At 39.2% G+C, this 26589-nt stretch overlaps 1 protein-coding gene across 4 annotated transcripts in view; it reads left to right on the forward strand.

The window, feature by feature from the left end:
* RBM6 (RNA binding motif protein 6) overlaps positions 1–26589 on the forward strand; it is a 103265-nt gene that overhangs the window by 15816 nt on the left and 60860 nt on the right. For 2 of the 4 annotated variants that reach the window (XM_026500876.4, XM_026500877.4), the window contains exons 2-5: positions 7559–7669; positions 11411–12689; positions 14107–14196; positions 15626–15695. In XM_026500876.4, the coding sequence (XP_026356661.1) occupies positions 7626–7669; positions 11411–12689; positions 14107–14196; positions 15626–15695 (1483 nt within the window). In that variant the 5' untranslated portion in view covers positions 7559–7625. Of the gene's footprint in view, positions 1–7558; positions 7670–11135; positions 12690–14106; positions 14197–15625; positions 15696–26589 lie in introns of those variants that run through there. The other 2 variants (XM_026500878.4, XM_044384864.3) reach the window with 2 other exon arrangements.

The raw sequence follows: 26589 nt of genomic DNA on the forward strand, positions 1-26589 counted from the left end.
TGCTGCTTCTACATTTTTTTTTAAAAAGATTTTATTTATTTATTTGAAAGGGAGAGAGAGCACGTACGAACAGGGGGAGGGTCAGAGGAAGAGGGACAAGCAGACTCCGTGGTGAGCAGGGAGTCCGATGCAGGACTCCATCCCAGGACCCTGAGGTCATGACCTGAGCCAAAGCCAGACTCTTAACTGACTCAGCCACCCAGGCACCCCGTGTTTCTTGTGCATCTTCTTCCTCTTCATTGGGCATGCTTTGGAAGTACTCATCTTCATCAAGTCATCTTATTTCTCAGGCGTGGTGTGTGTTAGCTCTTGAATTTCTCCAAGATCCATATTTTGAAACCCTTCACCTTTTTTATCCACTCTTCCATGATTTCTTTGATTGGCTGTGTTGTAAATCCTGTGAAGTCATCACAACATCTGGACACAGTTTTCTCCAACAGGAACTTACTGTTTCAGGCTTAATGGCTTTCATGGCTTTTCTTATAACAATGGCATCTTCAGTGGTGTAATCCTTCCAGACTTTTGGGGTGCCTGGGGGGCTCAGTTGATTGAGCGTCTGACTCTTGGTTTCAGCTCAGGGCGTGATCTTGTGGTTGTGAGATTGAGCCCCATGTGGGGCTCTGCACTCAGCAGAGAGTCTGCTTCAGATTCTCTCTCCCTCTCCTTCCCCCTCTGCTCTCCTTGCTCACACACACTCTTTCTCTAAAGTAAATAATAAAATGTTAACAAAAAAAAAAAATCCTTCCAGACTTTCATGATGTTCTATCAGAGTTCTCTTTCATAGCTTGACAGTCCTTTCCATAGAGTACCATGTATAATAAACCTTTAAGGTCCTTATGAACCCCTGATCTAGAAGTTGAATTAGAGATGTGTTTGGGGGCAAGTACAGACCACTTTGACACCTTCAGTGTTGAACTCCTGGGGTTCTGGGTGGTCAGGGGCATTGTCTAATATGGAAAGAACTTTAAAAAGAGAGTTCTTACCATCAAGGTACTTCCTGACTTCAGAGAGGGTTCTTGTTCAGGCCTTCTTCTATAACCAAAAGACTGGCAGCGTTGTTTATCTTTTCCCTTCAAGGCTTGGGGGTTAGCAGCTTATGAATCATGAACCAGACTCAAAACAGTAGAGTTAGCCTGTATCTTCTTGCTTTATATCTTGGTGCTCTCTTCTCTTCTTTACTAATAGATGTTCTTTGTGGCATTTTTTCTCCCCAGAGTAGGGCACGTTCATCTGTATTATAACCCAGATAGCCTTTCTCCTCAGTGATTTTAATAGTGGCCCTGAGAACTCAACTGCTTCTTCTTGGTTGGCAGAAGCTGCCTCTCCTGTTATCTTGACATTTTTTTTAAGCCAAACCTCTTTCTAAAATTATCAAACCATCCTTTGCTGGCATTAAATTTTCTAGTTTTAGATCCTTCACCTTTCTTGCTTTAAGTTGTCATATAATGACTTTGCTTTTTCTCAAATCATATTAGAGTCTGTAAGTATGCTTTTCTTATAGCAATCCTGCATCCACATAAAAGCTGTATTTTCAATATGAAATAAAAAGATATTTTGCAGGGGCGCCTGGGTGGCACAGCGGTTAAGCGTCTGCCTTCGGCTCAGGGCGTGATCCCGGCCTTCTGGGATCGAGCCCCACGTCAGGCTCTCCTGCTATGAGCCTGCTTCTTCCTCTCCCACTCCCCCTGCTTGTGTTCCCTCTCTCACTGGCTGTCTCTATCTCTGTCGAATAAATAAATAAATTCTTTAAAAAAAAAAAAGATATTTTGCAAAAATTACAAGGTTTTCATGCCTGCTGGTGTAGCTGCAGTGACGGCTTCGTACATTTTCTTTTATCATGGTCCTGACACTGGATCCATTTATCTTGAAACAGCAGGCAACTGCAACCGCAAACCTCTGTGGTACATATCAAGCAATTCAACTTTTTCTTGTAATGTCATGACTTTACTCTGCTTCTTGGGAAGACTTTCAGCATCACTAATGACACTTCGTGTGGGTCCCATGGTGTTATTCAAGGTTTATGGTGTTGCGTTAAACATGATGAAAAATGCAGGAGAACTGGGAGAAATCACTTTTTACTGTGATATGCAATTTGCCAGAAAGACTAACTGCCTCTGCAGGCATGAATAGTGTCACTTTTTTTTTTTTTTTTTAAGGGGATACTTGCAACACTTGAGCTCACTGTGATAGCAGCAGGAGGTGACTGTGAAATTATTACAGTAGTACAGTATGTGCTACAGTTAATTTTTTGCAATTATGATTTAATACAGTTTCTTTACATTTGTTTACATTTTTCTCAACTGCAAATGGTACCACTTATGGTCTGTGAGTTTGTAAGTTTTGATAAATTTTAACTTTAATAAAAAGGATTTATTTACTTTAGAGAGAGAGCGCACACATGTGAGTGGAGGGAGGGGCAGAGGGAGACAAGCAGACTCCCTGCTGCGTGGGGAGCCCAACACAGGGCTCCATCCCAGGACCCTGAGATCCTGACCTGAGCCAAAATCAAGAGCCGGATGCTTGACCAACTGAGCCACCCAGGCGCCCCAAATTTAACTTTTTATAATAGTTTTATCATTTACTACAATGATAAATGTAAATGATAGACTAATGATAAATGATAAAATAGACTAATATCTACATATATTTTATGCCTTCATGATATACTTAGCTTTTTCTTAGTTTTATTCAGTATTTTTAGGTTACGTGGTTCATCTGCAAGTTTTCAACTTAGTCATAAATCTCCCAAAATTTTTCCACTATTTTTATTGAAAAAAATCTGAAAAGTAGACTCACAGCAGTTCAGACTTGTGTTGTTCAAGGATCAGCTGTAGTTGGATCATGTTTTTTAATTTATTCTGCCCATCTCCTCTTTTGATTGGAAAAGTTTAAACTCTTTACATTGAAAGTAATTATTGATAAGGAGGGACTTCTGCCATTTTGCTCTTTGTTTTTTTTTTTTTTTTTTTAAAGATTTATTTATTTATTTATTCGACAGAGATAGAGACAGCCAGCGAGAGAGGGAACACAAGCAGGGGGAGTGGGAGAGGAAGAAGCAGGCTCATAGCGGAGGAGCCTGATGTGGAGCTCGATCCCATAACGCCGGGATCACACCCTGAGCTGAAGGCAGACGCTTAACCGCTGTGCCACCCAGGCGCCCCATTTTGCTCTTTGTTTTCTATATGCCCTATAGCTTTTTTTTGTCCTTCATTTCTTCTGTTGTTACCTTCTTTATGTTCAGGGTTTTTTTGTTTGTTCGTTTGTTTGTTTGTTTGTTTTGCAGCAAAATGTTTTGATTCCCTTCGCATTTTCTTGCATGTGTATTCTTTGTGGTTACCATGGGAATTACATTTAACATCCAACGGTTATAACTTAATTTGAATGTATGTCAACTGAAGTTCAGTAGCACACAAAAACTCCGCTTCTGTACAGCTTCTTCTCTGTCTGTTATCAGTGTCACAGATAACATCTTTATAAATTGTGTCCCCAGTAAGGTAGATTAATAATTGTTTTTTATGCATCTGTCTTTTATTATTTATTTATTTTTGGTGCAAAAAGGTGTTTTTATTAAAGCATGGTAACAGGACCTGTGGGCAGAAAGAGCTGCCTGTGCATCTGTCTTTTAAATCATGTGGAAAATAAAAAGTGGAGTTATAAACCAAAGTTACAATAATACTAGCTTTTATAATTGGCCCTGTGTTTGTCTTTACCAGAGACCTTTATTTCTTCATATGGCTTTGGTTACTGTTTAGCTTCTTTGTCATTTCAACTGGAAGAACTCTTTTAGCATTTCTTGCAGGGTTCATCTAGTGGTAACGAACTCCTTCAGCTTTTGTTTACCTGGAAATGTCTTAATTTCTCCCTCATTTTTTGGAGGACAATTTTGTTGGATATAGAATTCTTGATTGGCAGTTTGGTTTCCCCCCTCTTAGTATTTTCAGAAATTGACCACTACCTTCTGGTGTCCAGGGTTTCTAATGAGTAATTAGCTGATAATCTTATTGAGGATCTCTTGTCACTTCTCTCTTGTTGCTTTGAAAATTCTTTGTCTTTGATCATAATGTGTCGGATGTGAGTTTATCCCACTTGTACTTCATTTATTTATTCTTTAAAAAGATTTATTTCAGAGAGAGAGAAAGCTTGAGCTTGTGCATTGCACACAAGTGGGGGGAGGGGCAGAGGGAGAGAATCCTTAAGCAGACTCCCCACTGAGCATGGACTGGGCTGGGGGCCTCCATCCCACCACCCATGAGATCATGACCTGAGCTGAAACCAGGAGTCGAGTGGTCCACCAACAGGTGGCCTCCTATATTTCATTTAGCTTCCTAGATTTGTGGATTCATATATTTCGTAAAATTGGGGGAATTTTTCTTTTTTTTTTTGCCATTATTTCTTCAAATAATCTTTCGGCCCTTTCTCTCCTCTCCTCCTTGAACTCCCTTCTCATTTATTACATAATCATTGTCAGTTTTGACAGCATCTCCAGGCCCCATAGGTTTTGTTCATCTTTGTTCATTCATTTTTCTTTCTGCTCTTCAGACTTCATAATTTTAACCCTCTTCTCTTCAAGTTTGCTGATTCTTCTGCCTGCTCAAATCTGTTGAACCCCTCTAGGGAACTTTTCATTTCAATTATTGTACTTTTTAGTTCCAGGTTTTTTATTCCACTGTATAAATTTCTGTCTCTGTAAATAGTCTCATTTTGCTTTTACATTGTTTTCCATTAGTTCTTTAAGCATAATTAAGGTAGTTGTTAGAAAGTCTTTGTCTAGTAAATCTGATATCTGGGTTTCTTAGAGATAGTTTCTGTCAATTTATTTTGTTTCTTTGAATGGGCCATATTTTCTTGTTTCTTTGTATGGCTTGTGATTTTCTTGTTATTAAAAATCAGGCATTTGACTATCATAATATGGTAACTCTGGAAATCAGATGTTCCCCTTTTGTTGGAGTTTCCCGGTTTTGGGGGGAGGATTGTTGAAGACTGTATTAGTCTGTTTTGAGGCTTTTTCTATTTTGCAAAGACTATTCGTTGTCATCACTGTGTGATCACTGATGTCTGTTCTGTTAGGTCATGTTCATCTCACGTTTTTTGTGAATACCAGAAGCTCAAACAAATGAAAACGAACAAAAAACACCAACAGAAACAAAGAGAAAAGCAGAAAAATGAATAACCACTTCTGTCTGTTTTTGCATATTGTTTCTGTGCTGGGGCATCTGTTCAACATTTAGCTAGGCTTGCTCTGGGGCTTGGGATCAACCTGAGGTGAAAGCTTAAGGTCTTTTCAGGTCTTGTGTCGTCATGTGTCTGGCCTGGGTGTGTGTGTAGTTTTCTAAAATTTTCCCTGTGCTTGTTGCTTTGGAATGTCCTGATTTCCCAAAGTGCTTTTACCCCAACTTCCCCATTATCTGTGAGTCTGCTTTGCAGCTCTTATTAGCAGTGCTTGCCCCATCCCCACCCACCGCTAAAGTTCTGAGTTAGGTAAAACAGAGACAAGCACCAACACCTCACATCAATCCTTCAGCTATCTCCCAGACAGATTAGAAGAGATGTGCACAGTAATCTGCAAATCACGTTTTCCTCTGATTTGAAGGAGGGAGCTGGGAACTGGGCTGCCACTTTTTCAAGACCAAAACCTCTGTCCTTGCAAGGGTGGGTGGGACAGGGATGAGTAAAAATACCACACAACTTTACAATTATTTCGAAGATAGGTTTTTCTTGATTGAGCATTCTCTTGGTTGTTGTACACCTTTGGCTGTTTTCTAAGCTCCAGCAGAGCTGGCTCAGACATTTGCTGTTGTTTTTTGATGTTTCTATGGAGGAGTGAGACTTTGGAACCTCGTCATTTGCCATTTTGCTGAAATGTGGTTTGTCTTTTCACTCTCTTGGAAGTGTACTTTGCACAAAAGTTTTTTATTTTGATGAAGTCAACTTAATTTTTTCCTTGTGCTTTTGGTGTCATTTAAGAAACTATTGCCAAATCCAAGGTAAAGAAAGTTTGCATCTTTTTTAGTAGCTGCAGCAAAGGTCCTGGAGATGACTTCTCAGCTTGACTTGGGTTGCATGCCCATTTTTAGTTTTAATTTTATTTATTTTTTAGCAGGAGAAAATTAAATTTAGTATCATACATATGAAGACTCCATGCAGACATGAAATTCCCTAGGCAGTCTGGCAACACGAGGTTTATATGACATACTGAATAAGGAGAGGGTTAGGGGCCTGAGGGTACAAAGAAGAGGAAGACCCTTAGCAGAAAGGTGAGAAGAGATTTTTGGTAAAGAGGAATCTCTGTTAATAGTTCTCTCTTCCTGATACAGTCATACAGTTAAGGAGGTAAAGAGCTTTTCCTGCTAGGTTTTGATTTGTTTTAATTCCAAATACTGTTTATCTCATAGTGTGGTACATCTTGGTACATGCCCATTTTTAGAGCAATTACTGTGATGAGAGTGGTAGACTATTCTGATTGACTAGGGCTGGATTGTGTAGGATCAGCCATAGACTGAGAATGGTGTTAATGTTAAAGATGTGGTTTCCAAAAAGGAAGGTGAATGGATGATAGAAAAATTAGTAAATATTTAGTAAATGTAAAGCTTTCTTAGTACATTGAGAAATTTATGATGCTCCAGAGTACACTTTCTTTTTTTAAAGATTTTATTTATTTATTTGAGAGAGAGAGTGATCATGAGTAGGAGAGAGGGTCAGGAGAGGGAGAAGGAGGATTCTGGGATCATGACCTGAAGGCAGATGCTTAACTGACTGAGCCACCCAGGCGCCCCCCCCCCCCGAGTACACATTTTTAATTAAAAATGTATTTCTCTTGGGGGGCGCCTGGGTGACTCAGTTGGTTGAGTGTCCAGCTCTTGCTTTTGGCTCAGGGTCATGAGATCAAGTCCCATGTTGGGCTCTGCTGCTGGGCATGGAGCCTGCTTGGGATTATCCTCCTCTCCCACTGCTTCCCCCCCCGCCCCGCTCACTCTCTCTCTCAAAAAAATGTATTTCTCGTGTTAAAAATTAATAAGTAGGGGCGCCTGAGTGGCTCAGTCGATTAAGCGTCTGCCTTCGGCTCAGGTCATGATCCCAGGGTCCTGGGATCAAGCCCCACATCAGGCTCCTTGCTCAGCAGGGAGCCTGCTTCTCCCTCTTCCTCTGCCCACCACTTCCCCTACTTGTGCTATCTCTCTCTGTTGAATAAATAAATAAAATCTTTTTAAAAAAATTAATAAGTAAATGTTTAAAAGTGACTTCAGGGATACCTGGGTGGCAGTCAGTGAAGTGACCCAACTCTCGGTTTTTGCTAAGGTTGTGATCTCAGGGTCTTGAGATCTAGCCCTGCAACAGGCTCTGCGCTCAGCGTGGAGTCCGCTTGAGACTCTCTCTCCCTCCCCCCTCACACCACTCGTGCATGTGTGCTTCCTCCCTCTCTCTAAAATTAAAAAAATTAAATTAAAAAGTGACTTCCAAAAATATCCCTGATGTTCCTGGTAAGCCAAGGTAGAAGAAATTAGTTTAGCCTTTTCTTCGTGCTCTAATGTGTTTATATTTTGTGGTTTGTTTTATACAGGTACTGCTATAACCAGAGTTTGGTAGCAAAAGGATCTACTTACTGGGCTCTCTTAACATAGAAAGAGATGTGGGGGGATTCTCGATCTGCTAACAGAACAGGACCTTTTCGGTAAGTCTTGAAATTTGAATATTGAAATTTAATATTTTAATGATAAAAATATATTTTTTGGTCTGTCATAAAGAGGGATATTTTCTTTGTATAGAAATAGCTCTGGTTTTTTAAAATAGAAACTATTTAAAAAATTTCTCATCATTTCCAAAGTGCTCGTGAGGTTGAATACTGAGCATGCCAAGTGTTTTGTGTTTCAGCACTTTTTTTTTTTTTTTTTTAAGATTTTATTTATTTGTCAGAGAGAGAGTGAGAGAGCATAAATGGGAATCGGTGGGCAGGGGGAGAAGCAGGCTCCCTGCTGAGCAAGGAGCCCAATGCCGGACTTGATCGCAGGACCCTGGGAACTTGACCTAAGCAGAAGGCAGACACTTAACTGACTGAGCACCCAGGTGTCCCAATGTTTCAGCACTTTTTAAACATTAAAAAATAATCCCCCAGTTGTTTTTTTTAAATCTCTTTTAACAAAGTAATATGTACTTGGCAAATAAGGAAAGCTAGCAAAAACATACATGAACATTTATGTATGTGCATAAAAGTTTTGTTATTTTCACTCATTTATGTCTAGAAGCTAGAGCTGTGTTTGGCCCATGGCACAGTGTATTTCAGTTACCAAAAATTGTTCTGAGAAAAAAAATTTACTGCATGCAATTTTCTAAAGTACATTTCAATATTAAGGGTTACGGGATACAAAGATGAGTTGAGAAAGTAGTACCATTCATTTATTAGTAGATTATATTTTAGATTTATAGGGAGTTAATTTTTTTATAGCCAATATAATAAATGATGATGACTGTATTTTTAAAGCTTTTACATTGTACTTACAATTAATAAAATGCAAGAGGAATGTGATTTTTATTTTATGGTTTTATGTTTTTACTTGGTGTATGGCAAAGAAATCTGAGCTTTGAGGTTATATATTAAAAAACTATATATATAATATATATACATATATGTAATATATATATATACACACACACACATATATATATGTATTTTTTTTTTAAATGCTCCAATTGAAACTTCTGTTACTAGTAAATTTTCTTTTGGATTGGTAGTCTGCAAGATTTTATCACGCAAATTCAAGAGGTGTTCTCATTATTCTGAAGCTGGGGGTTCCAATGAAAAATTAGGTAGAGAACTGAGTTTTTAAAATCCATATGATATTTAGTAAAGCTAGTGTTTTCATAAATACTAAGTAATAGGGGTCTTCACTTTTGGCTCAGCAATCTTTAAAGCAACGGTGATGATGCTGGGTATGTTTTTCCTTTCAAAATTTAAGATCTGCGTCAGTGGTCAGCAGATTATGGCCTGCAGCTCACTTTTATTTTATTTGTAACACAGCCATGATCATTTGTTTACAAATTGTCTATGATTGCTTCCATGCCACAGTGGCAGAGTTGAATAGTTGTGACAGACTGCACAGCCTAATATCAATACTGTCTGGCTTTTTGTGGAAAGTTCACCGATCCTGAGTCTAGATCAATGGGCTTATACTTCAACATTTTTAAATATTTAGGCTGTAATTTATCCTTTTTTACTTATATTTATGGAAAACTACTTTGTAAGTAAAGCTGTTTCTTATAGAATTAACCTAATTTAGGTTTTTAAAAATTTTTTGTCTATTTAGATTATTTAGGTAAGCCTTCAGAAATGTTGGGTAACCTTAGCTCTATTTTGTAACTTTAAAAAAATTTTCAGAACATTTTTTCTTTGACCAATTTATTATTTGAAATTATATTCCCCCACCTTAATTTTAGTTTAAATATAGTTACTACATGCTATTTTTAAGATCTTTGACTAGAAGGGAGATGTAGTTTATATAGCATAACTTTTTGGAAGACTAATTTGGATTTTAAAAAAGGTATCTTACAGGAAAATGATTTTGTATTTCATTTTATGAGCTTCTTACATTTTATTTTATTTGACTGAAAATGATTTTCATCGTCCCTGCTATTTTGTGTTAATAGAACTGTTTCTTGAATAGTCTGCATAAAATACAGTTCTAAGAACCCTAGTACAGTAGGTTACTCTAGATCTGTTTGATCTTCCCAACTTAAGAGGATAAGATAATCTTTAGGGCAGTATTCAAAGGCAGTGTTAGAAACATTCTGGTCGGAAAACATGTAGATTGAGGTGCTTCAGTACCCATGAGTATTTGCTGAGGCTTAAGTACTTCCTGTAAGCTAACTATTGGGATTTGATGATTTTAAATATGGGAGACACTAGAGTTAGTGGTAATGTCTTAATTTTAGTGCAAAACTGTATTACTTATGAAGAACATTTAAACTTGCTCCTCTTATGATGAACCACATAGACATAACTAATGTTAATGGGAGCTAATGGAAGTCATCATGTTCTGAAAATCCATTAAATATGCATCATTCTAACGTTCAGGTTGCTGTTGTTAAAGTCCTATTACTTTAAGAAAGGGTTTGGCCTTGTAATTCTTTCTCCTGAACTGAGTGACCCAGAATCAGTTGTCCTTTGAGTCTTTCTCTGGTGGTGTAGTCTGTGCTCGGAAGGGTCGTATAATGGATCCTGTATATTCTGGTAGGAGAGAACGGAGTTGGACTTGATTTCCTAATACTTTTGCTTTACTGCTAAATAGCAGATAACCCTTCAGATCATTTCGTGTTTTCCTTTTTTGTACCCTCCCCTCACCCTCAAGCTCAGGATCCTAGGTATCTAAATGCCTACTTAAATTCCCTTTTGCCAAAGCCTAAGCATGTAAATGGTCTGAAGGCTAGGCAAAGGGAGGAATTGGGTAGAATGAAAGACTAGGCCAGTTCTAATTTATCTCTTGAGTTTTGTAAACTGAGAATGTGATTTAATACTTTGCTTATTTTAAAATATATTTTATTACTATGAAAAACTAAAATGAGGCATTAGAATCTGGAATACCAGCTTCTTCATTTGGGACCTGGAGATAATACTTGAAGCCTAATGCTCTCTCTAAGTCCCTTTCAGCATTAAGCTCCTAGATGCTGTTGCTTGGCTAGGTTGATGTACATATGCTTTGTGGCATGATTCATGCTACGTTTTGTGATACTCTTGGGTAGTTAAAATAATAGGACCCAGGTGAGAGCGCTTCTAGGTGGAGCCACTGTAAAACTGGATTTTAGATGCAGCCAAGGCTGATGCTCAGCTGGTATATACTTGTGTGCTCCTACTGGTGATTTACAGCCAGTGTTCCTTCACTTTGGGCATGCAGCCATTCCGATCTGGGTGGTGTCCATGCTGTAGCTGTAATCAAATATTTTGGAATGTTATCGCTGTATGCAGAAATGAGAAAGACACCTCCTGAAATTACTGTAATACATTTATGGTGCATTGATTTATTTGATGTATAGGAATCATCATGTTGATCTTGGAATTCTAAGTTCCCTGGCTGTAGGAAATGGAAATTTTTGTAGTGTGTCACCATTGCTAGCTTATCTGGTGTTGCGGATTTTCCCTGTTGCAGGACTGGGTGAAAGCTTTTTCTGCAGCAGTCATGTTGAAAACCTTGTGTTGACTTTCCTCGTGTTCTGAAATGGGAACATAAAAGTTTACTCCGCCACTTCGTCTTAAAATAGCAAAACATTGCTGTTTTCTGCAGATCTAGGACCTTGTTACAGAACTCTGCCAAAAAAAAAAAAATGTTTACAGAAGAATGTGCTGTGATTAGAGAAGAATATGCTGGTGTGTAGATTTCAAACTCTCTGGACAATATGAATAACACTGTCTTTGTTTCTACAGTGGGAGCCAAGAAGAAAGGTTTGCTCCCGGGTGGAACAGGGATTATCCTCCTCCTCCCCTTAAGAGTCATGCTCAAGAGAGACACTCTGGCAACTTTCCTGGCAGAGATTCACTTCCCTTTGATTTCCAGGGGCATTCGGGGCCTCCCTTTGCAAATGTAGAGGAGCATTCTTTCAGCTATGGAGCTAGAGACGGACCGCATGGTGACTATCGAGGAGGGGAGGGACCTGGACATGATTTCAGGGGGGGAGATTTTTCATCTTCTGATTTCCAGAGCAGAGATTCATCACAGTTGGACTTCAGGGGTAGGGACATACATTCTGGGGATTTTCGGGATAGAGAAGGACCACCTATGGACTATAGGGGTGGAGATGGCACTTCTCTGGATTATAGAGGTAGGGAGACATCTCACATGAACTACAGAGACAGGGATGCTCACACTGTTGATTTCAGAGGTCGGGATGCTCCTTCATCTGACTTCAGGGGCCGGGGCACTTACGATTTAGATTTTAGAGGCCGGGATGGATCCCACACAGAGTTTAGGGGAAGAGATTTATCAGATTTGGATTTCAGGGCCAGAGATCAGTCCCGTTCTGACTTTAGAAATAGAGATGTGTCTGATTTGGACTTCAGGGACAAAGATGGAACACAGGTGGACTTTAGAGGCCGAGGTTCAGGTACTAGTGATCTAGACTTTAGGGACAGGGATACGCCACATTCAGATTTCAGAGGTAGACACCGGTCCAGGACTGATCAGGATTTTAGGAGCAGAGAGGTGGGACCTTGTATGGAGTTTAAAGATAGGGAGATGCCCTCTGTGGATCCAAATATTTTGGATTACATACAACCCGCTACACAAGATAGAGAACATTCTGGTGTGAACGTGAACAAGAGAGAAGAATCCACACATGACCATACAACCGAAAGGCCTGCTTTTGGCATTCAGAAGGGAGAATTTGAACATTCAGAAACAAGAGAAGGAGAAAAACAAGATGTAGCCTTTGAACATGAGTCTGCATCGGACTTTCAAAACAGCCAAAGTCCACTTCAAGACCAAGACAAGTCACAGCTTTCTGGAGGTGAACAACAGAGTTCAGATGCTGGTGTGTTTAAAGAGGAAGGTGGTCTGGATTTTCTTGGCCGGGAAGACACTGATTACAGAAGCATGGAGTACCGTGATGTAGATCACAGGCTGCCGGGAAGCCAGATATTTGGCTATGGCCAGAGCAAGTCTTTTCCAGAGGGCAAGACTTCCCGAGATGCCCAGCGGGACCTTCAGGTATGTTAACGGAGTAGATTGCTTTTCTGCTTGTTGTTGTATCTTAAGGCTTTTCTGAAGGATGAAGTGTAGAGTCCAGGATCCTTGGTCCTGGGTCTCTCCTTCTGTAACCATTAAAAAACAAAATGGGGGTACCTGGCTGGCTCAGTCAGTAGAGCATGTGACTCTAGATCTCAGGGATGTAAGTGTGAGCTCCATGTTGGGTGTAGAGATTACTTTTAAAAATAAAATCTTTAAAAAAAAAATAAAATATGTATTCAAGAATGGAATGTATACCTCTAGAGCAATGGCTCTCAGCTCAGTTCATACTTTTGGTGTTTATCTCTTCATTATTTTGTTTATGCTGCTGATTTAAATGCTTTGGGATAATTTAGTTAGAAAGTGTGTCTTTGGGAGTTGGTTCTCTCAATTCTTGTTAGTCAGGCCTTTTGGCTATTTAGGGTACATTTTTTTCTTTTTAAGTTTTTATTTATTTAAGTAATCTCTACACCCAGTGTGGGACTCGAGCTTATGACCCCGAGATCAAGAATCGCAGGCTCTTCTGACTGAGCCAGCTAGTAGGGTGCATTTTCTGAAACTCATTTAGGATATACAGAATTCCTAGGAGTCTTTCCCTAGTCATGAGGAGGTGATGTTAATTTTTCAAGTATCTTCTTACAGGTAATTTAATAGACTTAAATGTTGAATTTCAATATATATTATATATAATCTATTTGTATATAATCTAAGTGAGGAGAATTAAATTTGCAGTTGGTTAATGCAAATATTACCTTTTGAAATAGGTTTTCCTCATCTCCACTCAGGTGCCTGTTATTTTGGACAGTAATCTTAAGACATGTTAACCATATAATTTTGAGAATGTTAGAGGTGATTGACTATATAATTTATTGTTCAGATCAGGACACTTTAAAGAGTAAAAGAGGATGTTGGAGTTGAGGCTTCTGTGAATATGGAAAATGCAGATGTCAGATGCAGATGGTCAGATGACGCCTTTTGATTTTGTTGAAATTTATAGTTGACATCTTTGACAAATGGCACCTGATTAAAATTTTTTTTCTATTTTCTCATTCAGGAAAAGAAAATTATATGTATATAATATATATGTATTTTTTATGTGAAAAATATTTTGGAGAATTTTTTTTTCCTGATTATAAATCCTATTCAGTACTGTTTCTCTTAATGTTCCGCTTTACTCTTTCAAGACTCCTCAGTGAGCCTTGATTTTAGCACGCTTACATACTAATGATTTGAAATCAAATTCTGGAACTCAGAAAAATAGAGAATTATAATTTTTCATATCTTAATATGATGCAAATGATTTTGATATTTGATCCTGAAAACCTGTATTTCACCTTCACTTTCATTTGCCCACTAACATATTTTTATTTCTGAAGTAATCTTTTATTCTGGATTCAAGGATCAAGATTATCGGACTGGCCCAAATGAGGAAAAACCAAGCAAGCTTATTCGATTAAGTGGGGTGCCTGAAAATGCCACAAAAGAAGAGGTAAGGCTCTTTTTTTCTTTTTCTTTTTCCTTTTTTTGTCAATTAAATTATTTTTACTTTTTATTTTAAAAAATTAATAGATTCATAGGAAGGTGCGAAGAAATTTACAAGGAAATTTTGGGTGTCCTTCCTGCAATGTTAACATCTTGCATTGCTATAGTACAGTGGCTAAACCAGCAAATTGGCTTTGGTGCAATCCATAGACCTTATTTAGATTTCAGCAGTTACACATTCACTCACTGAGGAGAGGTTTATGATTGCTGTCCTCAGACCTGTTATAATCATCCTTTAGGGCATAATCCAAGAGCGAGGATTGGATTACCTACATAAAGGTGCAGTTTGTTTACAGTAGTAAAAACTGGGAGCTGCAAAACTCTTCAGTGTTAAAGGACTGGCTGAGTAAATTATGGCTGAACTTACAGGAAGATCTGGTTAGGCTATTTTTTTTTTTTTAAAGATTTTATTTATTTATTCGACAGAGATAGAGACAGCCAGCGAGAGAGGGAACACAAGCAGGGGGAGTGGGAGAGGAAGAAGCAGGCTCATAGCAGAAGAGCCTGATGTGGGGCTCGATCCCAGAACGCCGGGATCACGCCCTGAGCCGAAGGCAGACGCCCAACCGCTGCGCCACCCAGGCGCCCCTGGTTAGGCTATTATTATAGGAAGAGCAAACTGTGTTTACTCTGTGCTAGGCATTATGTGATGCTTACAAGCATTAGTTCTTTAATTATCACAGTATCCTATGAATATGTACTCTTTACTCATTCCCTTCAAATACAAAGCACCAACCATATGCGAGGCACTGAATGATACAGCAGTGAATATTGTAAAGTCACTGCCTCCATGGATAATAAAAAAGTAAACAAAAAAACGTAATTTCAGGCAGTGATAAATGCTCTAAAAGAAACTAAAGTAAAGGTGTTGAGCATAACTGGGGTAGGGGCTATTTTCGATTGGGTACTGGGGGGAAGGCATCACTAAGGAAGTGACATTTGAGCCCAGGCCTGAATGCTGTGAGAGAGCAGTCCATCTGAAGATGGGGAAAAGAACTCACTAGGTGGAGGGAGTTAAGTGCCATGGCCCTGGACTGGCATGAGCCCAGGGCATCATCTTATGTTTAACAGATGAGAAAACCGGGCACTGAAAAGTTACATAGTGAGAGAGCAAAAGAGGCTTGGAATGTAGGCAGTCTTATTTCAGAGCTTGGTTCTTGATGGTTATGTTCTGCCTTTTTTATATACTTAGGAATTTTATGAATAATTATGTTCTACTCATAAACAGGTTTGAATGTCTAGAGTGTACATGGGTTGATTTTGTCTTGATAAAGTTATGATAGCTTTAAATTACGTAGAATAAAAGCCAGTAGGGAAAATTAAATATTCAGTGTTTGATAATTTATGTCATTCGTGTATACACCATGTTCTTGCAGATTCTTAATGCCTTTCGGACTCCTGATGGCATGCCTGTAAAGGACTTGGAGTTGAAGGAGTATAACACAGGTGAGTTTCTGGACATGCATGTGGTCTTGGGCTAGGAAGGGTCTTTGTCAGATTTCTGCATCATGTGCTACTCAAAGTTTTTTTAAGAAACAACAGTTAAGATTTCCAGAAGCCTCCTGTTGATGCCTTCAAATAACAGCCAACTTTAGTCTTAGCTGTGGTTCTTTGTGGCTGTTTGTCCACACATGGGCAATGAGGATGCATGTTCCAGTTCTTCTGGGTGCCTATGAGATATAAAGTGAGTGTTGTAGCGTTTAAGATATAAAGTTAGTGTTACAGCATTTATCCCTGAATATATTTTATATAATCATTAAACTTGCTGTATATGTTCTTCATCGTGATGGAGAGTTTATGTTTGAGCCTAGTAGGATTTAATAAACTTACTGTGTTTAAAAATTTACATTTCATTGCTTCAGCGTGAAATTTACAACTTTCCAGAGAAATTGTACAAATTAGTGGTTTCTTGAATTTTCTGTCTTGCTCTGAGAATGAAGCCCTGCAACAGCTGTTTTGTTGAAACCCATGAATAGATCCAGAAGAGCTTTCTCTTTGACCTCTGCTCTGTGGTCTGAACTGCAGATTAAACTTTCCATGATATCGACCTAGTGTCTTAGAGTATCATGTTTGATCAGTTCCTTCAAGTCTTACAAAAAAATGGAAGTGAAATGCTAGGCACTCAAGGTATTGACTAATATTTTAGTCTACATAATATGAAATGGTTTAAAAATGAAGGTAATCTTCAAGTGATCTCTTTTGCAGAATTTAAATTGAAGAAAGTAGATCATTAATCTGTTCACAGAATTTAGAACTTTAGTAGTCCAAATTAAAGAACTCTTCAAGTAAGAGTATGCTTTATTTTTGAGGATATAGTTTACTTCTAAACAGTTTACCATGGAATAAATTTCTTTGTATTAACTAGATAGCTGCTTCTTCAGTTTGCTTCTGCAGAGGGAAGCTATCCATAAAGATAAATTTTTGTGCTTGAAGTAATTTGGTATTTTTGTCAAGTCCAGAAATATTTTCTTTCTGTAATTTGAGAATAAACTCAGAAACATTATTTTTCAGAAAACTAATTATTTTTTTGTTTTAAAAGCATCAATTCTGAATTTGTAGAAACATAAGAGTAGTTACGTTGTTCTTACACATTGATGTCTTTTTTTTTTTTTTGCACGTGTCTCATACATGCTTTCTTGATTTACTATTATCTTTAGGAACTAAAAGTAGAATTTATAGGCTGCAGTTACTTTTTAACTGCCAGCAGTAACCTCAGCTTTGGTTTTATTTCATGAACTGTTTTTATTAAGTATTGGTGTATTAAGGAAAGTAGAGGTGTCTTGATGTTATAAATAGCAACTTAAACTCTTCATTTCTTTAGTACTCTGATTTTATATTGTCAGATTTATTAGCAGAGCAATATTTAAATTAATGTATAAGGTCCACAGAAGAAGCTCTTAAATTTGCTTGCTGTAGTAGCAATTAGAAACATAATTGGCAGACCAAAGACATTGATTCTCATGTAAAATCATTCAAGACAATGGTTTAAAAAAAATCACCTTTCAGGAAATACAATCTTTTCTTGGCATTTTATCCTATGAAGTGACAGTGTATTAAATATGTATACATGGTTCTTTTTTTAATGAGAGAATTGGATTACCAGTCCCATGTTATCCATCTCATGTGGCAAGTAGAATGAACTTTTGAAGGTATCTGTCAGATCATGTTACTGCCATGCCTAAAATCCTCTAGTGGTCTTCCATCTCATTTGGAAGAAATTTGCAATTCTTTGTTCTGACTTACAGAATCCTGCATGAGCTGACCCTTGGCTATTTGACCTCATCCCGTACTGCTGTCCACTTTTCTCATCATGCTCTAGCCACACTGAGCCTTTTTCTAGGCTTGATCAATACAGACTTCTTTCTCTGTCAGGGCCTTTGCACTGTTCTTCCCTCTGATCCTCACTTGTCTTCTGGGATTTAGTTCTTGGTTTCAGTTTCACCTCTCAAGGCCTTACCTCACCGTCTAATCCAAAATCACTCCTTGGTTGTTTTTCATCATATCCTGGTTTGTTGTCGTAGGATCAATCATTTTGATATTTTCTCGGTGGTTTTGTGTGTCTTATTCCTCCCAGAGAGTTAGTTCCATGACAGTGGGAGCCTTTTCTGTCTTGTTCCCTCCTGTTACCCCCATGCTTTCCACTCTCCCTGGCACTGACTGATGGGTTCCCAGTATGCATGGAATGAGTAAGTGTCTGTGATATGTATGGAGAGCAGCTGCGTTCTCCTCTCAGGTGAGGAACGTTAAAGGGTCATTTAGGTTTCAGAGCAGTGCAGCCTTACATCTGCTGAAGAATACGCCTTGGAGCAATGTTTTAAGAATGTTTTTAACATTTGCTTGTTAAAAGACTGTACGTATATTTTAGTAAAAGAGGTGACTTTTATAAATGGCGGTCAGTTTCTTTAGGCGCGTGATAACCTGCAAAGACCATGCAGGATGGACATTACTCATAAGAAGGGGACTGTAGGGCAGATTTAGTTGGTGTAATGGGGAGCCAGTCTGTAACGGAGAGAAAAGATTAATACCTGTTCATTGACTCTGGTAATTATTGATTTAATTTTTGTTTCATTTGGAGCCGTGTGAGTACAGGGCCACAACTTTTAACCAAAATCTGTGGGATCAAATAAGTTTATGACTTTGTCTGAATACAGAAAGTTAATGTGGTACATAGATCATATATGAATTATATCCCCCAGTGGGATGTATATCAGTCATAATAATACTTCTGCAGCAAAATATGTGAATATTCTAAGAGGACTAAATAAAGACCGTGAAGAGACTCAGTATACTATAGGTCAGGATTTGTCTCCAAATGACTTCAAATTACTTGAAAATTTACCAAAAAACTTAATATTTAAGGGATTTTGGAATTATAGATAAGGAATTTTGAAGCTACATATATTGTATATATTTGAGTTTTTCTTTTGCCATTTGCAAATATATTATAACCCCATTAGTTGTAAATTACCTTGAGTAAAATTATTACATTCCTGGGAAAAGTATCAAGAGTGAAATGTCTTTTGGTGACTGGATGAACAAACTTTGGTATGTACATGCAATGGAATACTACTCAACAATAAAAACGACGAAACTACACATGTACGTAACAACATGGAGGAATCTCAGGTATTATGCTGAGTGAAAGAAACAGACTGAAAAGGCTACACACTGTCATAAAAAGGAATGAAATACTGATACATGCTATAACTTGGATGCATCTTGAAAACCTTGTGCTGAGTGAAAGAAGCCAGGCACAAAAGAGCACATATTGTATGATCCCGTTTATATAAAATATCCAGAAAAAGCATATCCATAGAAGAAGAAAGCAGATTGGGTAGCTTGGTTGTTGCCAGGGGCTGGGAAATGGGGAGTGACTGCTTAATGGGTATAAGGTTTCCTTTTTGGGGTGATAGAAATGTTCTGGAACCAGATGGGATGGTTGCATAACATTGTGAATGTATTTAAATGAATTGCACACTTTAAAATGGTTAAATGGTGTATTTTATGTTACATGTATTTGATCATAATTTTTAAAAGGACTGCATACTATATGATTCCATTTCTGTGACATTCTGGAAAAAGCAAAATGATAGGAATAGAAAATAGTGGTTGCCAGGGTGTTGGGGGAGGAGTCGACTGTAAAGTGGAAGCATGAGGGGAATTTTGGGCACAATGAAACTGTTCTCTGTATGGATTGTGGTAGTGGTGTATCAATGTTAAATTCACTGAAATTGGTAACTACTGTATTCATATAAGAGAACATCCTTATTAGGAAATACACACTGAAGTTTTTAGGGGTGGAGGACCATGGTGTATGCTTTTTTTCTCTCATGTGGTTTAGGGGAAAATATTTGATGTATATGGACAGGGGAGGAAGAGAGTAATGATACAGTAGAGACAACAAAATATATCAATAGCTGAATCTGGGTAACAGGTCCATGCGTGTGTTCTTTGTGCTATTATTCTTGCAACTTTTTTGTAACTTGGAAATGATTTTCTTTCTTTCTTTCTTTTTTTTTTTTTAAGATTTTATTTATTTATTTGACAGAGAGAGACAGCCAGCGAGAGAGGAAACACAAGTAGGGGGAGTGGGAGAGGAAGAAGCAGGCTCCTAGGGGAGGAGCCTGATGTGTGGCTCCATCCCAGAACGCTGGGATCACGCCCTGAGCCGGAGGCAGACGCTTAACGACTGTGCCACCCAGGTGCCCCTGGAAATGATTTTCAATAAAAAGTTGAAAAACTGACAATACAACTGATGTATTTTATTGTTAAGTGATCAGCAGAAATCTTGCAAGATAAGGGCTACAGTGAACCTCTTCTGTGAACAATAGAGCAATGGTTCTCAGAGTGGGTTCTGGACCAGCAGTGTCAGCACTACCTCAGACCTTGTTAAAAATAACAAATTCTCGGGGCGCTGGGTGGCTCAGTCAGTTAAAGTCTCTGCCTTCAGCTCAGGTCATGATCCCAGGGTCCTGGGATTGAGTCCCATATTGGGTCCTTGCTCAACAGGGAGCCTGCTTCTCCCTCTGCCTACCGTGCTTTCTCTCTCTCCTTCTGCTTATGCTCTCTCTCTCCCTCTGACCAAAAAAAAAAAAGAGAGAGAGAGAGAAATAGAAATTCTCAGGCCTCACTTTAGACCTACCGGATCATAAACTCTGGGAGCAAGGCCCAACCATCTTTGCTTTAACAGGTCATCCACGTGATTTTGATGTGCCCTGAGTTGTGAGAACCACTGTATTAGATTGATGATATTCTTTATTCTAGAACTTTTTGGCACAGTTTAAAAGAGACTTAGCAGGTGGGCCTTCTTTAAGTCAAAAATGCTAATGCTTATGTGCTTTGGTGGCCCATGGCAAATACGTGCCTACCTGATACCAGATCTGATGTACTGAGCTGGGGCAGGAGTTAGTGCAGGGTTGATGCTATTTTATGCCCTTAGTTGTACTTTATGTAGCATATTTCCTCCAGAGATCTTAGAATGGTGGTAAATGTTCTCATTCTCGAAGTGTTTCTATAGATTTTTTTAATACCATTTTTTAAAGATTTTATTTATTTATTTGAGAGAGAGAGCAGAAGCAGGGGGAGGGAGAGGCAGAGGGAGAAGCAGACTCCCCACTGAGCAGGGAGCCTGACGCCGGGCTTGATCCCAGTACCCTGGGATCATGAGCTGAGCCGAAGGCAGATGCCCAACTGACTGAGCCACCCAGGCACCGCAAAGTGTTTCTGTAACTTATGAATATAGACAGAATTGTGCTTGGTTTTTAGGTGGATTTACATGCTATCCGGTATATAAGCTTGCTATGATGCTTTTTCCAAAGGAATTTTTATTATTTAAGCAAAAATGATACAGTTTCTGGATTGTTTCCTCATAAGATTTAAACATAGAAAGTAATTCTCCATAGTGACTGAAGTGTTACAGAATTATTGTAGTACTGTTTTATTAATTAGCATAGGAAAGTTAGAAGGCTGAGTGTTAGGAAGAAGGAGTATCTTGCATTGAGTCTGTCAGCGTTCATATAATGTATGGGCCACAGTGAATGGGCACAGTTTCTGTGGTCCTGGGTAACAGGCTTACATCATATCCTTTCATTTTTCACAATTGAAATGGTTTGAGTTTTTACCACCATGTTGATAAAATAGAAGTTTTAAGAAAAGAAGAAAAACCCAGAGAATCTGTCACTTTAGGAGGCAGAAATCCATTGTGAAATGGATCGACACTGATGATACGAGACATGCGTAGTTTATGGTATTGCAGTAGCTAAAGACAATAGCCAAACGTCGTTTAGAAAAAATAGAGTTGGAAAATGCAAATACACATGTTTTTGCAGTGTTTTTGGCATTTATAGAATAGACAAGTAAATATTTTTAGTTCTTTGGGGGAAACTGACCATAGGCTAATCGAAAAGTATCACATTTACTTGTCACATTTCTAAAACTGCGGAAAGTTGTTGTTTTCAGCCGGGTTTCTTAATAGGTTTGGTACCACATTTGGGGAGGATGTTTACAGAGGAGCGTTAAGCAAAGATGGCAAAGCTTTAAAAATAAGGATGTCTTGGGGCACCTGGGTGGCTCAGTCGGTTAAGCATCTGTAACTCCTGGTTTCAGCTCACGTTGTGATCTCAGGGTTGTGGGATTGAGCCTCATGTGAGGCTCCATGCTCAGCGCAATCTGCTTATCCTTCTCCCTCCCCTTCTGCCCCCTCATAATAAACAAACAAACAAATAAAATCTTAAAAAAAATAAAGTAGAATCCCAGTACTGTTTTGGAAAGGAATGCTTTAGGATTACTGGCTTAACTAAAGCATCCTTTTTCTTTGGGGTAGTTAACCTTCCTGACACTTAAGATGAAACTCATTTTCTATTCTGGGAGCTGACTCGTTCTTCAATTTAAGCTTCTTTGTTGAAACCACTTAAGTTATGAAGGATGACTTTGGTAATCTGCAGCACTGGTAGGGAAGTTTTAATATTGTTGACTTTTACTGGACTCCCTGCATTCTTCCTTTCCTTGGGGCTTTTGGGTATGGCGTTTCATTCTATAAATTTTATTTTATTTTTTAGATTTTATTTATTTATTTGGGGGGTATAGAGAGCGCACATAGGGAGAGGGAGAAGCAGACTCCCTGCTGAGCAGAGAGCCCGACGTGGAGCTTGATCCCAGGACCCTGAGATCATGACCTGAGCTGAAGGCAGACGCTTAACCAACTGAGCCACTCAGGTGCCCCGGAAGTTTCATTCTAGATCTGATAATGGAACGTCTTCACCACCCAAGATATCATTTTCTTCAGAAACAAGGACCACCACCTTGGTGGTTTTTGCATGGTAGACTGTGTCGTCTTGGAGATCTCTACCTAAACTACATGTAACATCTGAAGATAGAAGAGATAGCATGGGAACATAGCATGAGAGCGAAGAGCAGATGCTTTAATTGGTAGGTCATTTACTCTTCCCTAGAGCTATTTAGCTGAGATGGAATTTGCCTTTCTGAGATGGGGAAGGTGTTTGAACTCTAGCCCTCTGTCAGCTTCCTGCTTTTCCAAGTTCCTCACTCTTCTCTAGGTAGAATTGCTCCTGGCTTCCGTAGTTCTTATATGTCCCTTTGGCTAAATGCTCAGGTGGCTTTGGCTGAGTCTTCTAGGTTATATAAGTCTGTATGGGGCTTCCTGTGCCTTTGGGTGTTTAGTAGAATTCATGGAAGAGCTTTTTCTGCTTGAGTAGCAAGAATAAAAGGGTCACTAATTAGGGGAATAGTGCAGCAGCCTGTTGACCTCCAGCTTCAGTCCACGGTGGAAAAGGCATTATACAATTACCTTCAATGGGCAGAAGATAGAGGCCATACATACAAACTATTTATAGGATATGAAAATACATTGGCTTCTTCTTTTGACTTCTCCTTGCACCAGAACGTCTGATCTGTGCTCACCCTTTCTAGCTTAAATTATCTACCCTCAAAATATAAATTAAAGCAGTTTTTACCTGCTTCCATGTTTCTTATGTTAGCATTTAGGTCTTCCATCTGATTTACATGTAAGTCTTCTTAGAATTACGTAGTGGTCATGGTAACACTACTTTGTAAATTTACCACTGAATTGTACACTTTATTTTATTTTTTAAGATTTTTTTTTTATTTTTGGGGCGCCTGGGTAGCGCAGTCGTTAAGCGTCTGCCTTCGGCTCAGGGCGTGATCCTGGCGTTCCGGGATCGAGTCCCACATCGGGCTCCTCCGCTGGGAGCCTGCTTCTTCTTCTCCCACTCCCCTGCTGTGTTCCCTCTCTCGCTGGCTGGCTCTCTGTCAAATAAATAAATAAAATCTTTAAAAAAAAAAAGATTTTTTTATTTTTTGAGAAGGGTGGGAGAGGCAGAGGGAAAGGGAAAGAGAGAATCTTAAGCAATCTGCACACCTAGCACAGAGCTTGCCACAGGCTCCATCTCACAATGCTGAGATCATGACCTGAGCCAAAATCAAGAGTCAGACACCTAACTGACCAGGCAGCTCTTAAGATTTTTTTTTTAAGATTTTATTTTTATTTGGGGTGTAGGGAGGAAGAGGGACAAGTAGACTCTGCGCTGTGTGGGGCGCCTGATGCGGGGCTCGGTCTCACCACCCCGAGATCATGACCCAAGCTGAAACCAAGAGTCAGATGCCCAGCGGACTGAGGCACCCAGGCGCCCCTTAAAATTTTATTTTTAAGTAATTTCTACACCCAACATGGGGCTCATACTCACAGTCCTGAGACCAAGAGTTGCATGCTCCACTTACAGAGCCAGCCAGGTGCCCCTGAATTATACACTTTAAAAGCGTGTATTTTATGGTATAAATTACATCCCAGTTTTAGAAAATAAGCCTTAAAAATTGGTTGACAGGTCATATAAAGATTGATTTCTTAAAAGCATTTTCATGAGTATATAGAATATTTACAGAGCTTCAGCGTAGACATTAATGACCTACTGACTGACTGGTACTTACAATACCTTACTGGTAGAGTTCATAATTGATTGTCCCTAGTCTCAGTTCAATTCATTATGTTATATTTTCATCTTTTAAAAATAAAACCGCACCCTATAACCTTGAAAAGCTTATGGTTCATTCTTTGGTGTTACCTGCCAATTATCTGCCATTCTGATTAGCGTGTGGCTCTACCTTTGAAACTACTAGAGAATGTTATTGTTTGTTTTTTGATTTATCCAACCAATAGTTATAGCATGTTGAGATGCAGAGGATATGTTGGTGATCACAACCATTGTAATCTTTGACCTTAGAGGTTTCAGTTTCTGTGGAAAATGGGTGTATGGAATGAGTGTTCTGTACTCACCTGAATAGGCCACAGTACCTTATAAATCACTTTTTTTTTTGAAGGGATCTGGGAGTTCTTAGGCATCATGGGTTCTTTTTGGCTGAAAGGTTGAAGTTTACCACTCTGGATAACTTGATGAAAAATGTTCAGTTACTTCTTTTCTTTTTTTTCTAAGATTTTTATTTATTTATTTGCCAGAGAGAGTGCTCAGAGAGAGAGCGAGAGTACAAGCAGGGGGAGCGGCAGGCAGAGGGAGAAGCAGGCTCCCTGCTGAGCAAGGAGCCCGACACGGGACCTGATCCCAGAACTCCGGGTTCATGACCCAAGCCAAAGGCAGACGCCCAACCAACTAAGGCACCCAGGCGTCCAAAAAATACTCAGTTATTTCTAATCCTAAAGTCACTAGAGCGTGACAAGCATAGGACTTTCAGAGTCAACAGGCTTAGAAAAAGAATAACACCTGGGACGCCAAGGTGGCTTTGTTTGTTAAGCGCCTGCCTTCAGCTCAGGTCATGATCCCAGGGTCCTAGGATTGAGTCCCATATCCGACTCCTTGCTCAGCAGGGAGCCTACTTCGCCCTCTACCTGCCACTCCCCCTGCTTTGTGCCCTCTCTCTCTCTGACAGATAAATAATATAAAATTAAAAAAAAAAAAAGAATAACACCTAAATGAATGCATGGAGATAATGATTGGTCAGAGAGGTCAGCAACTAATTGTTAATAATGTCCCTGGATTTTCAGAGAGTTAAAATAAAACAAGACTTTTTATGGGTATTACAGGAAATGATCAGACAAGAAATAGAGAAAATTGCACACAGATGCATGTGGGTACTTTTACCAACCTGGAAGCTTTCCAAATTCCATCATTGAGGGGTTTTTATGGGAGGTTCCATTATGCAGTTATTATTGATTAAATCATTGTGGCTTCTGGTGATTAGCTTAAATTTCAGCTCCTTTCCCCTCCCAGCAAATTGGAGGGGTGAGGCTGAAAGTTCCAAGCTTCTGATCAAGACTTAGACATTCTGATAGCCAGACCCCATCCTGATACTATCTAGGAGCCCACCAAGAGTCACCTCATGAGAATAAAAGGCACTCATATCACCCTTATCATTCTGGAAATTCCAAGAGTTTTTAAGAACTCCATGCCAGGAAACTGGAACAGAGACCAAATATCTTTCTATATTACCGGAGATGGGGATCCTAAATGTGGATCTGGCTGATACGCAGTACATTTAGTTGGGCATCGGTTTTCTGTTATAAGGTATAGGTGACCTAGGCTTTTGGTGTGGTCAAAGTGTGAGTCTCACAAAATGCCAGTTGTCTGACCCTTCTCTGGATGCTGTTTTACTTCTGGAATAGGTAAGTGGCTGGACCAGTGTGATCTGTTCTCATCTTGAGCAACTTCCAGCTCAGAAGCCACTAACTTTGTGGTACCTTCCCAGAGCCCCTTAGAACAGTGGTGACTTGTCCTTTTATTTGTACTAGGGTCCAGGCAATGGGATAAATGTTTAAGGGCCATATTTTTTTCGCATGTGAAATGAAAATAGCTTTGTGACCTATGGGGGAAACGTATATTCTTAGCATAACTAGAAATCAGTGAGGCAATTCATCAGTGCTAAAAAAATTTTTTTTAAAGATTTTATTTGACACAGAGAGACAGCGAGAGAGGGAACACAAGCAGGGGGAGTGGGAGAGGGAGAAGCAGGCTTCCCACTGAGCAGGGAGCCCAGTGTGGGGCTCGATCCCAGGACCCTGGGATCATGACCTGAGCCGAAGGCAGACACTTAACGACTGAGCCACCCAGGCGCCCCATCAGTTCTAAAATTTTAATAGTGGGGCATATTTGAGGAGCACCAACACAGGTACTGTCTGATCTTTAGTCCCTGATAATGCTTTGTAATAGAAACATGGGGGTGCTGAAATGTATTATCGCATGCACTCTGAAACCACCCTGCTAAGGAGTTACCATCATTGCAACTTAGCATATGGATAACCCAGGCCCAGAGAGAAGTGGCTCAACTGAAAACACATGACGAGTTAGCTTCTGCA

The sequence above is a fragment of the Ursus arctos genome, unplaced genomic scaffold (genome assembly GCF_023065955.2).
Source record: "Ursus arctos isolate Adak ecotype North America unplaced genomic scaffold, UrsArc2.0 scaffold_14, whole genome shotgun sequence".
Classification (NCBI taxonomy): domain Eukaryota; kingdom Metazoa; phylum Chordata; class Mammalia; order Carnivora; family Ursidae; genus Ursus; species Ursus arctos.